The sequence below is a fragment of the Schistosoma mansoni genome, chromosome W (assembly GCF_000237925.1).
Source record: "Schistosoma mansoni strain Puerto Rico chromosome W, complete genome".
NCBI lineage: Eukaryota > Metazoa > Platyhelminthes > Trematoda > Strigeidida > Schistosomatidae > Schistosoma > Schistosoma mansoni.
In genome coordinates, this window is record NC_031502.1 from 51,009,970 (window position 1) to 51,023,042 (window position 13,073).

The 13,073-nt window shown below is 37.2% G+C and overlaps 1 protein-coding gene across 1 annotated transcript in view; it reads left to right on the top strand.

Moving 5' to 3' along the window:
- Smp_032490 (putative tropomyosin) overlaps positions 1-12,079 on the top strand; it is a 37,236-nt gene extending 25,157 nt beyond the window's left edge. Inside the window, exons 8-10 of the mRNA XM_018790067.1 lie at positions 775-860; positions 6,743-7,008; positions 11,764-12,079. Of these exons, the coding sequence (XP_018655447.1) occupies positions 775-860; positions 6,743-7,008; positions 11,764-11,945 (534 nt within the window). The 3' untranslated portion in view covers positions 11,946-12,079. The remainder of the gene's footprint in view (positions 1-774; positions 861-6,742; positions 7,009-11,763) is intronic.
- The last annotated feature ends 994 nt before the right edge of the window (positions 12,080-13,073 follow it).

Below are 13,073 nucleotides of genomic sequence, written 5' to 3' on the forward strand. Positions count from 1 at the left end.
CAACTGAAAATCAAACCAAATAAAGAAAACATTGTGACAGAGAATAAACACGATGAAAACAGTAAATATCCTTTTAAGAAATAAGTTTTTAGAAAAACTACCCGAAGTTTGTGCTGATGATGTCGTTCGGAAGGACGATGAAAGTTCCACGACCAAACCACCCAGCTCAGAGAACAAACCCACATCAAAATCACCGACCTGAGCTACAAATCTTCTCCACCATCTCAAAATCATACGAGCGTAGTACGTTTTTAGAAAATGTTTAAATTAACTAAACATTATGATATAATTCACTTAGTATTGTTTGTTTGAATCTTCCCATTGATGTTTAGGACTGCAACTGGTGAGTCTCTTTCCTTACAATGCTTGTGAATTTAGGCTATATCGAGGCAATACGCATAGTATGCACATATGCCAATTTGAGATTGACCAGTTGCAGTCCTAAACATCAGTTGGGGGGATTCAAACAAACAATACTAAGTGAATTATATCATAATGTTTAGTTAATTTAAACATTTTCTAAAAACGTACTACGCTCGTATGATTTTGAGATGGTGGAGAAGATTTGTAGCTCAGGTCGGTGATTTTGATGTGGGTTTGTTCTCTGAGCTGGGTGGTTTGGTCGTGGAACTTTCATCGTCCTTCCGAACGACATCATCAGCACAAACTTCGGGTAGAAGTTTTTCTAAAAACTTATTTCTTAAAAGGATATTTACTGTTTTCATCATGTTTATTCTCTGTCACAATGTTTTCTTTATTTGGTTTGATTTTCAGTTGGATCAGGAGCGTGGAGCTTTAAAAATATCAAAGGCATTTAATTTAGAAGGTAACTCACAAGAAGGTGTCATATCGAATTTAGAGTAAGTTATATTTGTTTAAGTTTTAATTACTGTAATATTGCATATTGTGTAGTGTCATAAAAAAATCAAGTTTTTCCCTCTCTCTCTCTTATATATATATATATATATATATATTATATATATATATATATATATATACTATTTTACTGTCGTTCGAGTTCGCAACTAATATTATAGGCTTTCTATATGCGTGCCTAAACCAAGCTGATTGAATAATCCAAGAGTGAGTAAGAATAGTATAGGTTACGTATCCGTAAACTTGTTGTATATCTAATATAAATTGCCCAAATATTACGTATTGCGATAGGACTACACGAAATTCTACCGATTGACCAAATCCAGATATCCTAGTTCGACCACAATACTGTTCCCCAACTCCAATAAATCAGAACACAGCCGTCAAATGAGAATTGTTTATGGGGTCAGCAGCAGAACAAAAATGATTTACAGACAAGGCATATTTATACAGTTAAGATGACTATGAACAGTAACCAATGGGAAGAAAGGACACGCAAAGGTTATAATTAGGACAACTCAAAATTGACCAATAGGAAAACGACACGTGAAAGTCATAGTTAGGACAACTGTAATTAATGACCAATAGAAAATAACATGCAAAATATGTGAAGAGTCTGAAAACATACGACTTTAATTTCGAGATAATTTTGGGATATTCCTGTGAATATCCTAACAATATCTGCTTCTCAAGGTTCGAAATATAGCGCTTTTCCGTTTATGTAATGTGTGAATGATGTATAGAACATAATTTCACTGAGAATTTTATTTCAGGCTTTTAATTTCACTTTATTTGCTCTTTATGTCTAAGAGGTTGATATGCGCTACAGTATCTTGTTCGAGGAAGGCATATGTAGATAGCCTTCAGTGATTGAAATGAAATCTCCATTGAAAATCATACTCTGATAAGAAGCACTCGCAGTAAGTGAAAAGATAGATGCTCGCAAATGCTAGGTATCACACTCATTGAAGATTGAAAAATGATTGTTATCGCCACGTGTAAGGAGCTGTCATTAACTAGCCGAATCAACACTTTCAAAACCATACAACTATCTCCCTCAAGAAATCAAGCCACATTTTCAACTAATAGCTTATGTCTACTTCCTCAGAAAGTGATGCCGAATCTTGATCGATAGCGTGTGCTCGTCAACACCTCTCATTTGTCATTTGACGTATGTTTAGTTGACCTAGGGTATCATCGTTTCTCCTGAAAAAGAGGTTTTGTTATTGGATTAAGCTCTGAATCACGAGTCATGAAACTACTAGAAAAACGTTGCAAAGTGTGTAGACGTCTGTAGGAAATAGACATCGTCTTGATTGCTGGGTAAGTTATCTTTGGTAACTTTTAGTGGCCCTATATCTGACTCCAGTTAAATCGTATGCTGATCCTTGTCCAAACATACATGTCGTCAACCCTCGTATATAATTTATTTGCCTAATTCACGTTAGAGAATAACGGGATAAAATAAGCTAAATACGATAATAAATCTTGAATACTTATATTTCATACACTCCTTGGTCCAGACAGAAAATCAGAGGAACGAAACGAAGTGACGCTCAACGGAGGCGACAAGCGGGCCAACTCGTTTTGATCAAGCGTGACTCAATATCTATATACAGACGAAAATAAGTTACAGATACGTAATGAATATGGCAAGCAATTAACACACATATGACCATATAAAAACACTTGGAGTTAGTAAGCGAATAGGTGACAAGGTCAACATGTGGCTTAAGAGGAATGAATAAATTGGTTTGTTCAGAAGCTAGAATAACCTATATAGGCCTTGATAAGTCTTGTTAATTGAGCGCTATACTTAGTTCCTAAGCTATCTTTGTAACCCCCCAAGCTAAAACTACTCAGCAACTTGAACGCGAGAGCAAAGGCGCGAAATATGCGAGAAGCTTTTTACTCCAAAGGTTCATTCATGTACTGAAAATATAGGGTTTTTATAGTATTTGAGAAGTCCTTGGGTTTTCCCGAAAATTCTGGAATGCTACCAAACATAGTAGCAGGTTAGTAATCAGCCAATCAGAAACTCTACATGTGACTTTTCACTTTCGTGATGTTTCTGGCTAACTTTTAGTGAACGCTGATTGGATAAAATGCTTCTTAGCGCTTCCTGAGCCTTTCTTGTCTCTTGCGAGAAGTTTTCTGGATCACCCGAACAGGCTTGACATAGTACCAGCCACTATAAGCTATTAGTAATATATACTTTAAAATTATATATAAATTTGAGTGGGGCCTGGGAATAAGAGCCAGGAATCGCGTTTCGTTCTATTTGTCACTTATTAGTTGAATGAATCTCCATCTCAATGTTACTGTTCATACTCAGATTTGAACTCAGTAACTTCCGTTTCAAACGTTCCAACTTCTTTTTCACTAAGCTACTGAGTACAAATAGTCACTAACTTATTTAACGGGAATGAGTTCATTTAACAATGACTACCATTTGATCAGTCTCGATTTGTTTATTTACATCTTGAGCGGCGTGCTTCAATATTACTATTTAGTCACAACTTTTGATACATTTGAAGTTCATCTAGCGATGGGATCCAAAACGTGCGTTTTGTCCTAGTTAGGACTCGTCAAATAGATGTACCTGGGTTCAGTTCTCAAAGTAAGTCTGAATCGTTTCAGTGACATCTGTTTTATTATAAAATTTGATTAAGCCACATGGATTAATACGCAAGTAGTAATGAGAATAACATTTCAATTTCCGGTTCATTTGTGCTCACACAAGAAAACACATCTTTATTCAGCGTTTCATAGTTTTTATATTTCGAAGGTATCAACAGTCACGTCAAATTTATTTCCGAAATAAACTTTTGTGCGACGTAACAAAATGCGAACAATAAATAATAATAACAATAATCATGAAGAAAGTTTCTTCTAATTTTACAGTATGTGTATAATTAGAATAGAGATAAAACGTCAATCAACAATAAACGTCCTACTTGACATGGAATGTTCAAATATGTTCAAAAGATTGAATGAAATAACATTACACAGTAAATAATGAGTTTGACTTCTAAATAAACATAAGTTTTTTAAACATTATACATGATCCCAGGGATTTTTACCACTGACTACCATTAATAAATAAGCAGTTTTTTTGAATCCGTGCAGAGATTTCGTCAGACACCAACCCATTAGGGCTGATCAGACTTCCAAGATAAGTGAAGTTGTCCACGCGTTCGACTACTTCACTCCCTATCCTCAGTTCAGGTGTTGACGCAGACCAGTCCTGGAGTAACAATTCACATTTAGAGGGGGAGAAACGCATCCCAAGCATTCTTGCATTGTTACTCAGTGCTAACAGAAGACTGCATTTTGTCAGTGTCTTCACCCAACAGGAATATATCATTCTATGTCGATAAGTGGACCTCCTGATAGGAGATCAATTCCTGAAAATTCAGACGAGTGTGTTATATCCAGCAACAGGTCTATAATGAAGTTAAACAGAAATGGGGATAGTGGACAGCCTTGTCGGACACCACTTGAGGTTGTAAAATCATATGACAGTTCGCCATAAGCTCTCACTCGACTGGTAGTGTTCGAGTAAACAGCCTTCACAAGGTTTATGTACTTCTGAGGTACACCTTTCAAAGATAGACACTGCCACAGATCCTCTTGATCTACAGAGTCAAATGCTGCTTTTAAGCCAAGAAGAACTATCATTGTCTGATGTCGATAAGGATGTCTATGTTCCAAAACCTGACGAATAGTGAATATGTGGTCGATTCAGCCACGACCAGTTCTGAAGCCAGCCTGATTTCCTCGTGTTCGCAGTTCACGAGGCTTAGTTCGGCGCCCGATAATTATTGAGGCTAGTATTTTAGATGCTATGTTAGTCAAACTAATCCCTCTATGGTTATCACAGGATGATCTGGACCCCTTCTTATATATTAGCACAATCAGAGACTGTGACCAGTCAGATGAGATTACATTCAGTTGCCAGATTTTAGCTAAAATATTGGTCAACCTGATCGTTGAAATTGGACCACCGTATTTAAAGACCTCTGAAGCCAATCCATCTGGACCAGCTTCTCTCATCCGTTTCAGATTAGCTATAGCCTTTTGAACTTCAGGTAGAGTCGGGGGACCTACTTCAATGTTCCATTCAGACTGTCTGCGAATGATGGTGACTATAGAGTAGCTGAAGGCCAGCTAAACTGTTCTCTAAAGTGTACCGCCCATCTTTCTAAACGTCTGGGCTGAGAGCAGATAAGAGTGTAGTATTTTCCCGAGATTGTCTCACTTACACTTGACTTCTTAATTCCGGTTTCTTTTATTAGTCTGAATAGTTGCCTGGTGTTGCCTACACCCTCTGCCTTTTCAATTTCTTTTGCTTTCATTGCTCGCTACTACTCACGATCATTCCGTAGACTTTTGGTTAACCTAGATCTAATTTGCTTTCACTCTTCATCGTTTTTACAGCCTGATGGGATGAGTTTACGACAATCCATCAGTGCAATAGACTTAGAGGAAATTCATTGGTTTTTTGTAAGCATTCGGTTTAAATTACTAATAGACGTTACTGCTACTTCCACAGCTGTTCGTGTGTCTTTCCAAGCAGCATCTGAGTCAGCCTCGTTTACAGAACTGCCGGAATGTGAACTCAGTTGTTCCCGGATAGATAGATAATCTGTCAGGTGTCGGATGAGTTATATATTTCCCTAAGTGATATGCCTACACCTCCAAGTCCACGAGAACTAGCCATCGGGTCGCCAGATACATGGAGGGTGTATTTCGTCGGCTCTCTGTTTGGGCAAGATGAGGTCAAGTGAATGACCACACTGGGATCCTGTATGCGTGTTTCGGAGACACAGCATACATCAATGGTACGAGATTCTAGAGTTTTAGCTAAGGAGGCCTGTTGACCGATTTGACTTAAAGTACGTACATTGAAGGTTCCAATGTGTAGTTTGGAGCGAGGTTTTAGTAGACCTGGGACAGCGTTTCGCGCACTAGAATCGTTGGCCATGGTGACACTTGAGGAGGAAACCGGAACAGGAAGTTTAGTGTTGAAAGTCAAGGTAGAAGGAATAGTAGGAAGTGAAGAAGGAGATTGATTATGAATACAGTGGTCTTGAGTGTTGTTAGAGGTATGAGGGCAGTTATCACTTCCCGGTTGCCCACACCGTGGAAGGATTCTTCTAGAGGTACCTGAAAAGGAAATTGGGTTAGAAGTGGTCTTAATGACCTGAGAGCGTGACCGCAGTGCCCAAGGGACAACTGCTTGAGGTCGGTCACACACGACCTTTTTGTGGGTAGTTTTTGTGTTAGCTCCGTTCTTCAAAAAAACCTTACCGCCGGAGACGGATATCCGTGGGATAAGGCGAGGTGTGCATTTTTAGGGTCGACCTTTTCTAACCCCACCCCTCCTTGTGGGAAGGCAGCATCGCTGTTATGCTGGTTGTCTGAAGGAAACACCTTACTGCTGTCACACTTCTGTACAGTCGGCAGTACGACTTCGCCTTCGGACCTTGGGTTTGCTGATTTTAGTCTCACCGCTCTTCAACCGACCGGCATGGTAGGACCTTGAGGAACGATTGTTCCAGCCAGTATAGCTCGATTGGTTCATCACAATCAGCAATTCCGACCACTAACAAGTTACTAGTATTTGACCACAGATGTCTCGATTGGTTCATCACGATCGGTAAGCTCGATCACCACGTCTAGGTAGCAGCAACGATCGGGTTAATAAATAAACGTACTTTTAAGTTTCCAGTTCATATTATATATATATATATATATATATATATATATATATATATACATTTAATTTTCAGTAAGTCATTCCTTATATATATATTCGATAATGTTATATTTTATTTTTCTGTGTTTTAACTTTAATTTTTAGGCGTCGAATTAAACGATTAAAACGCGCTCAAGAAGAATCAACTGAAATCATCAATGGACTCCGTCAACGTTTACTTGATTCTGGTCAGATTAGACGTAAATTACAAAATGAATTATGGCATAGTATTGATGAAAATACTTCTCTGTCTGAACAGATCAGTGAACTTCGTAAACAACTTACTGATCTACGTAGTGAAAAAGTTTCTGATAATTTAAAAGCAAATAATGTGGAACTGAAAATCAAACAGTCTAGTCCATCACTCACAGGTTTGTTGTATATGCTTACTATCTCTTTTTCTACCCATATTTTTATTGTTGTTTAAATTCATTCGATATAATTGCTTGGAGCTATTGTTATGTCTTGAAATACTAATCAATATTGTACGCTGAAGCCACTAACCAGAATTCTGATTTAACTTTATCTATTCTGTGCTTAATATTTCTTCTATAGCCCTAGCATCCCAGACTTGAGGGATTACACTTTTGACCTGCACATTTAATCTTGAGCCGATACAAACTGAGCTCCTATTAATCCAGTACCCATAATTCCATCTCTGTTTCCTTCCTTGAGTCCAAAGAGGAGTTAACAGGAAGCCTCTACTACTACTTTTGTTTTTCAAGAGCACGTGAGCTTATTTACAGACACATTGGATCACATTTCACCGCAAAATGAAAAATCACAGTTATACATAAACAAGCCAGCGGCTGTGAAAAGTCGATTGGTAATAGAATAGAAATGATAAGCAGTATAGTAATATTTGATGAGTTGAATGGAAGCTTTTGAGAAATGAAATGTAATAAACACAGTAATCCAGTTACTTGGTTGTTATAAAATAAGAATACACATAATAGTAATAATTATAGTAATGGCTATAAAAAGTCCGAAAACCAGTTCCAAAATCCCAACTTTTATATTATTCATCCCACCGTAGCACGTATTTTCTTACAATACGTTTAAACTGTTTCTGTATTATCTTACTTAAACTTTTTGTTGAACAGTTCATCGGTTTCATATCGTGACTGTTGTTTTTCTCAAAATAAACTTGCCAGTATCAACTAAAATGAAGTAGTTAACGTCTCACTGGTTATAGATTGTAACCATCTCTCATCACCCAGTTGACTCATTATCACTTTCTCGCTTCTTTTTAATCATTATGATCAATTATAGAGTATCTTAAATAAAGAGTATCGACAAATCCGCTATTTAGTGTTTACTTAAGATAGAAAATCCTTATTGTAACATTTTATTTGGATACGACATGTATAGTTCCATCACATATAACTGTTAAGTCAAGAATGTTTAATGGCAGTTTTATTTTATAAATATAGAGAAATAATAACAACTGTATTACTCATAGAATGTAGGTCTTACTTCTTACTTACACCTGTTACTCGTAGAGGAGCATAAGCGATGACTAGGATTCTCTATCAAACATTATCCTCGCTTCTCCTTTCTGGTTGTTTCCAACTCCTATTCATTCTTTTGATGTCTGCCTCCAATACCTGGCGCAGTGTGTTCCTTCGTCTTCCTCTGTTCCTTTTCTATTCACAACTCCGATCTACGGCTTGCCTCTTGATACAGTTTGTTGATTTCTATAATGTATGTCCTATCCACCTCGAGTATCTCTTCCTAACTTCCTCTTCCGCTGGAAAGCTCGTTTATTCTCTCACACAGTAGGCTGTTGCTGGTGGTATCTAGTCAATAGATCTGGATTATCTTGCGTTGACAATTGTTTATAAATACCTATACTTTTTTGATGATGTTTGAAGTAGTTATCCAAGTTTCACCTCCGTACAGTAGAACTGTCTTTGTTGTGACTTTAAGCCAACTTTTTTATCACGTGATTTATTCGCCAATCAAAATACGAATGATGTGTGGGCGAGAATGGCAATGATTGGTTGTCTCGATGAGTCAGACATTAGATAGGATGACAGGTGTTATGTGTTATGTATATTCCCCTATCCTTATTATGTATTGACACTTATTGATGGACTGTTATTGATTGACTGTTCCTTGTGTCGGATTTTGGTGTGGAAATATATTGACGTTATAGTCAGGCTAATCTCGTGTTCTTGATCTGAGTTGTGTTGAAGTCCTGTAGAATAGACACTGGGTGGGAATCTAGTGTAGATATTCGTCTAAGGTAAATAAACGTCCCACATACGTGTAAGAAGTGAAAGGACTTTTACAACCAGAAACCCCTAGCGTTATAACAAGCATCTTTACGTTTATAACAACGACTCATTCAATCTTAGAATTCTGCTAAACCAATGATTTTCGACCGGTATGAGCAGCCTACCTCCTTATTGGTCCTCTGTCTGCCTAGCCCACCCAGCTAAGTTCAGAACACCAATGATAGCTTCCAATATGCCAACCATTTATTTCAAGTATACTTGGTTTATATACCAGACACCATAAAATAGGAAATAAGAATTGTACAAGATCAAGCCAAAATGTGGCTGTGAACGTGGGGGACAGTAATTAATAAACTGGACATAACTTAAGAACAGTAAATATAAGAACTTTCGTCTAAATTAGAGCGAATAGTTTCACAGAATTTGAGCGCCGAGTTGATGTAAGACATTAAATAGTAATAATATATTTGTAAAATCTCAGCGAATGAATTTGAAGTAAATCCAACGTTTCGCCTGGCAATCTGGTCCAAGCTTTTTCAAGGAATTATAATCAAACATCAAACGAATTGATGTGGGTGTTATTACGGTACCGTTTTCCTTCTTTACGCGAATGGGACATTAATTTACCATAGACGAATATCTATACTAGATCCCCACCCAGTGTCTACTCTATAGGACTTCAACACAACTTTGATCAAGAACACGTGATTAACCTGACTAGAACGTAAATATATTACCACACCAAAACCTTACACAATCCAACAACAAATGGACAATCAATCAATAATAATAAATAATACGGATAGGAGAATATATAACTCATCCGACACCTGACAGATTATCTATCTATCCGGGAACAACTGAGTTCACATTCCGGCAGTTCTGTAAACGAGGCTGACTCAGATGCTGCTTGGAAAGACACACGAACAGCTGTGGAAGTAGCAGTAACGTCTATTAGTAATTTAAACCGAATGCTTACAAAAAACCAATGGATTTCCTCTAAGTCTATTGCACTGATGGATTGTCGTAAACTCATCCCATCAGGCTGTAAAAACGATGAAGAGTGAAAGCAAATTAGATCTAGGTTAACCAAAAGTCTACGGAATGATCGTGAGTAGTAGCGAGCAATGAAAGCAAAAGAAATTGAAAAGGCAGAGGGTGTAGGCAACATCAAACAAGTCTGATCAACCCTGATGGGTTGGTGTCTGACGAAATCTCTGCACGGATTCAAAAAGCTCGTTTGGCTTTTGCCAACTTACGTCACCTATGGCGAAGACGAGATATCCGTCTATCAATTAAGGGACGAGTATGCTGCGCAGCAGTTCGCTCTGTTCTACTTTACGGCTGAGAAACGTGGCCATTAATAGTAGAAGATACTCGTAAGTTACTAGTATTTGACCACAGATGTCTTGGAAATATTGCTCGCATCTGCTGGGATCACCGGGTAAGTAATAGTGAGGTTAGACACAGGGTATTAGGGAATGATGGTAAATCAGTTGATGAGGTGATGAATCTTCATCGACTGAGACGGTTGGGCCACGTGTTACGTATGCCTGAACACCGATTACCACGACGCGCAATGCTGACTAGTGTTGGCGATGGTTGGAAGAGAGTTAGGGGCGGCCAAACCAAAACATGGCATCAGAGCTTGAAGTCACTGACTTCTAGTCTGATCCATGTTGGCAGATGCAGACTACTTGGTTGGGGTCCACGTGACTATCGTAACCGATTGTTGAAGACTCTAAGTGACATGGCTCAGAATCGATCATAATGGCTTAGGTGTATACACTCTTTATCTTCCCTTAAACCTTCAGATTAAAATTGCTTCATATTTGCCTTTCTTCCTGTGCTATATACTTATTTACAATCTTTCTTTTATATATTACCACCACTAAATTAACTACTTCTATGAATTCGGTGTTTATCTTGATATGCCAATGAGGTATGGCGACTTGGACGATGCATATGTGTGCCTGGTCCTACGTTGTAGGTGACTGACTGAATTCTTCTAGAATGACATTTATGTATATCACAAAAGCATTTGGTATATTTTACCTAGTAATTGTTTTTTCATTAGGCGTTTTAAATAGATTAATGATAATTCTCTTAAAGAAATCTTTATCTAATAGAGATTTTCAGAGTTACACAGACGAATCAAATGTAACATTTATGTTTAGTAAAAGTAGTGGAGCAATTTTTAACCGTCTACACGAAATTGAGACTCAATACTCGAACCGATTTATGTACTAGTCAGTCAGCTACAACGTAGGACCAGGCACTAGTCTATAGCTAGCTGTTAATATTACTTTTGTATGGTTATTATTTGTTTCTAAATAAAATCGACATATCATTCTAAACTTTTCAAAGTTTCACTTAAGATCAGTGATAAATATATTTATATCCAGTGGTATCGCTTTGAACCATGGAATCTTAGGCTTTGTCCAATGTTGGTTTAGGTAACATACAATACCCAAATATGTCCCGAGCTAATAATTATGTCGTTGAGTATCGTCTCTTGTCCATCGTATTCCTACCGTCAATAACGAAACGTTTTGTTAGAAAATTATGAAAAGACACAGGGAAATATATCAATCTACAATTCGCCCAATAAATTTACTATAGTTACTAAAAGTTTATACGCCTGTCTTACCTCAGTTTCTATTGTTCAAAATACCCATGAACACAGTCAGTCAATTTCCCTAGTTGCCTTATTGTTTCCCTTTCCGTTAGAAATATTTGTACAGAAGCTTTCTTAAATTCACCAGATTTATTAACATAGTTTGAGTACTTATTGGATAAGATATCTAATATGTGGTGTAAATATAATCTTTCCAAATAATTCTACTTCATTCACTCATTATTATCTATTCATTACTCTTTACGCAGAAAGTGCCAAGCTTGATATTGAGAACAGAGACCCTCAAAAATCAAACAGTAACAAAGTTAAATACTGTACTAATCCTCTTAAAGAAACTTCCGTGGAATTGTCGAAATCTGTTCACAAAGTGGACCGTCCTGGTGCTGGTATTCAGAGCAAAGATGTACCCCAAAATTGTGCTACTTCATAGTACAAATGATACTACTCACCATCATCTTCGGTATACAATGTCCATATCGAGTGTAATTTTGGAATCAACATATGTACTTTGCAATCCACGCATATATTTAGCCAGATAGAAATAAAATTTGAACATTTGCTTTCAACGTCATTTAGTTATTTTTTTGTTATATTGAACAAATGGTAAATACACTATCCAATGTTCATGTTGAACAAGTCAAAACAATGCGTTTGTTATTTCTACCAAAAAGCAAAAAATTATGTATTTTCTGACTGCGTATCACTTCTCTACATCAGTACATGTCTTTGATCCCTAGGTGTATTGGTTCTAAGTACAATCCAGAATTTTATTTGGAATAGCTCCATTTCAAACAATGCCATAATTCATCCTCGAGTTTATGCGTGATCTGGTCGGGACCAAGCACATGTCATTGAAACCCACTATGGAAAGCATGAGTGAAGATGGCAACGGATGTATCCACCAGTAAATATTAAGAGTGAATCGTTACGTTTCGTACTGTAAATGACGCGAGCCAACTGCTTTTCTTGGTGAATGGCATCGGGTTATTTGTGTAGTCCTCATCCATGTAAAATCACATCATTAGCACACTGCAGAAACTTCTGGACTACCTTATTTCTAAGTGTGTCAAAAATCTTGTTTTAGATTTGTTAATCAACTAATTATGCTAGTTAACCACATGTAATTAAGTGCTTTCAGCATGGTGAAACTACAGTCAATTCATGCTAACTGTTCAAATTTAGTATGAATTACTAGATTTATCACGTCAACATACATTTAGCAATTAGACCGATACATTAGAGACAGATTTATCGAATTCACTTTTAGACAATCAAGCCAATCACATTAGTCAGCAACTTTTTTTATAGGATCAAGAATGATCTTTTGGTCACTAAAAGAACTAAAACTCTTTGGCACATATCTCACAATATTGAGGTACCTCCGAAGCTGGCCTATACAATCTATATGTACTTAATTCACTAAATAGTTTGCAGTGTTAAAGGGAATACGTACTATGTTACTGCTACAGGGTGAAGGAACAAACTTATTCGGTTGAACGTAAGAAACAACTAATACAGTCTTTAACACAATGAGCTGTGATGACGGTGGGTTTTTACG